We start from the raw sequence: 2,979 nt of genomic DNA on the forward strand, positions 1-2,979 counted from the left end.
GGGATCTTGGTGTGCAGGTACATAGATCCCTTAAAATGGCCACCCAAGTGGACAGGGTTGTTAAGAAAGCATATGGTGTTTTGGCTTTCATTAACAGGGGGATTGAGTTTAAGAGCAGTGAGATTTTGTTGCAGCTCTATAAAACTTTGGTTAGACTGTACTTGGAATACTGTGTCCAATTCTAGTTGCCCTATTTAGGAAAGATGTGGATGCTTTGGAGAGTGTTCAGAGGAGGTTTACCAGGATGCGGCCTGGAATGGAGGGCTTATTTTACGAAAAGAGGTTGACTGAGCTCAGACTTTTTTCATTTGTAAAAAGAAGGAAGAGAGGGGACCTAATTGAGGTATACAAGATAATGAGAGGCGTAGATAGAGTCGATAGCCAGAGACCTTTTCCCAGGGCAGAAATTGTTAACATGAGGGGTCATAGTTTTAAGCCGTTTGGCGGAAAGTATAGAGGGGATGTCAGAGGTTCTTTATGCAGAGAGTTGTGGGAGCATGGAATGCATTGCCAGCAGCAGTTGTGGAAGCAAGGTCATTGGGGATATTTAAGAGACTGCTGGACATGCACGGTGGCACAATGGTTAGCACTGCTGCCTCACAGCGCCAGAGACCCGAGTTCAATTCTTGCCTCAGGGGACTGACTGTGTGGAGTTTGCACATTCTCCCCGTGTCTTTGTGGGTTTCCTCCGGGTGCTCCGGTTTCCTCCGACACTCCAAAAATGTGCAGGTTAGGTGCAGGGGTAAATGTAGAGGAATGGGTCTGGTTGGGTGCACTTCAGCGGGTCGGTGTGGACTTGTTGGGCCGAAGGGCCTGTTTCCATACTGGAAGTAATCTAATCATACATATGGTCACAGAAATTTGAGGGTTCATACATTAGGTTTACCTTACATGAGGATCAATGGTTGGCACAACATCGTGGGCTGAAGGGCCTGTTCTGTGCTGTACTGTTCTACGTTCTAAGTCCTTACGTGGACTGTTTCTTTTTTCATGAATATTCAATTTTTTTCTAGACCTAATTATATCTCTTGGCAGAACACTGAACCTAGCATGGTTCCAGTGGGGATAATTCCAATGTCCCAGCTTTTATTAATCCCAAATTTGGCGGTACATGCCTCAAAACTCATTTCTCCCTCACCAGTCATTTTAACACACAAATTCTATCTCTGGTCTTATTTCCCCTATGGCATTTTGCTTTTACATTATTGGTTGTAAGCTATATTTCTTGCAAATGTTGCATGCAAATATTATATGCCAACTGATATTCTTACCCAGTTAGGGATTTCTGGCAAACCTCCAGTTGCTCCTGCAAGTGGGGTAGAAGCTGTCCCATCGTGTCGTCTCCCACACAGCACTGAACCACCGTTGGAATTTCATGAGCTCGTTGCATAATTTTTATCCAAGATTTATCGACATTTTGAAAACGTTTTGCTTCCTAGAAAAGTAATGATCAAATCCATCAACTACGGAGCTTTGAAACTAATTGTGGGGAAGTCTTATGTCTGGGGGCGAGTGCCCATACCTCTGATTCAAGCTCTGGGTTAAGATCCACTCCAGGATTTTAAAGTCAAGAAAAGTAAGTCACACTTTGATTAAAGAAGTGAAGAATCAACTTATAAATCGCTGGCAAGTGAGGAGGAGTGGTATTATTGCTAGACTATTAATCCAGCAACCCAGGTTCAAATCCTGCCATGAATAGTACAACTTAACTTTAATAAAAGTATGGAATTCAGAGTCTAATTATGGCTATTTAACCATTATTGATTGTCAGGCAAAAAAGCGTCTAATGCTCTTCAGGGAAGGAATCTACTATCCTCACATGGTCTGACTCACATGTGACTCTGGAACCACAACAAGTATCTCTTAATTACCCTCTGGGCAGGGACAAATGCTGGCTTAGGCGGTGATGTCAAAAACCCACAACAGAATGAAACAAAGAACTGGAGAGATTCTGGAGAGTCATATGACTGAAAGAAAATTGCACTCTTGACCATCACTATTCATAGTTCCGGACTACAGTGTGGATGCAAACATGCATATTCCAAAGTAATTTTGGATTCCTTTGCAGTGTGGGGGTGCAAAGCCAAATCACCCCAGTCAGAATGGAGATTGAATCCTGTGGTGTTAATACCCACACTGGTCCACATTGGCTGTCCAGCTAACTGCACTCTCAAACAGGGAGTCCATGTTGTTGTGGTAACATGCACTTTCTCTTTGATTTAATTCCAAAAGTATTGAATTTCCTTGATGATTTTGATGCATAATTGGAGCAAGAAACTTACATGGGAAGAAAACTGGGCATTCTTTATCCATAAATTGCTGCTCCTCAACTCACCTTGCAGTTTTTCTCTTTCCCATAATCTTTGATGGTTATTGGGTCAGATCTTGTGAATACAACCGCTTTGTAAGCTCTGGGTGCCCCACTTCCACTTAAAACAGTTGTAAGAGATGCTTGTTATGGATTTATTGCAAGACTGTTTGGAATGTCTGTACCTCACTAAGCTGACAGAATCTGATTGTCTTCTGGAGGAAACCTATTCCTTGGATTTTTCTGTGGTTTTCCAAATCTCACCCTTGAATTCAAGATGGATAGCCTTTTCCTGTGTGCGATCTTCCTTGGATTGTGAAAGACAATTCTATCTCTGATAGGTCTGGCCGACCCATTGTCTCAGCATGCTCCTGCCCCACTGAACTCATCCCCACCTACCTCGACACTGTCCTATCCCCCCTAGTCCAGGAACTCCCCACATACGTTCAAGATACCACCCACGCCCTCCACCTTCTCCAAGACTTCCGTTTCCCCGGCCCCCAACGCCTCGTCTTCACCATGGATATCCAATCCCTCTACACCTCCATCCGCCATGACCAGGGCCTCCAAGCCCTCCGTTTTTTTCCTCTCCCGACGTCCCAACAGTACCCTTCCACCGACACTCTCATTCGTTTGGCCGAACTGGTCCTCACCCTTAACAATTTCTCCTT

At 44.1% G+C, this 2,979-nt stretch overlaps 1 protein-coding gene across 1 annotated transcript in view; it reads right to left on the minus strand.

The window, feature by feature from the left end:
* Positions 1-2,979, minus strand: part of LOC122540179 (dynein axonemal heavy chain 8-like) — a 1,249,383-nt gene that overhangs the window by 519,646 nt on the left and 726,758 nt on the right. The window contains exon 38 of the mRNA XM_043675521.1: positions 1,272-1,435. Within this exon, the coding sequence (XP_043531456.1) occupies positions 1,272-1,435 (164 nt within the window). The remainder of the gene's footprint in view (positions 1-1,271; positions 1,436-2,979) is intronic.

This window comes from Chiloscyllium plagiosum, chromosome 3 (assembly GCF_004010195.1).
Source record: "Chiloscyllium plagiosum isolate BGI_BamShark_2017 chromosome 3, ASM401019v2, whole genome shotgun sequence".
NCBI lineage: Eukaryota > Metazoa > Chordata > Chondrichthyes > Orectolobiformes > Hemiscylliidae > Chiloscyllium > Chiloscyllium plagiosum.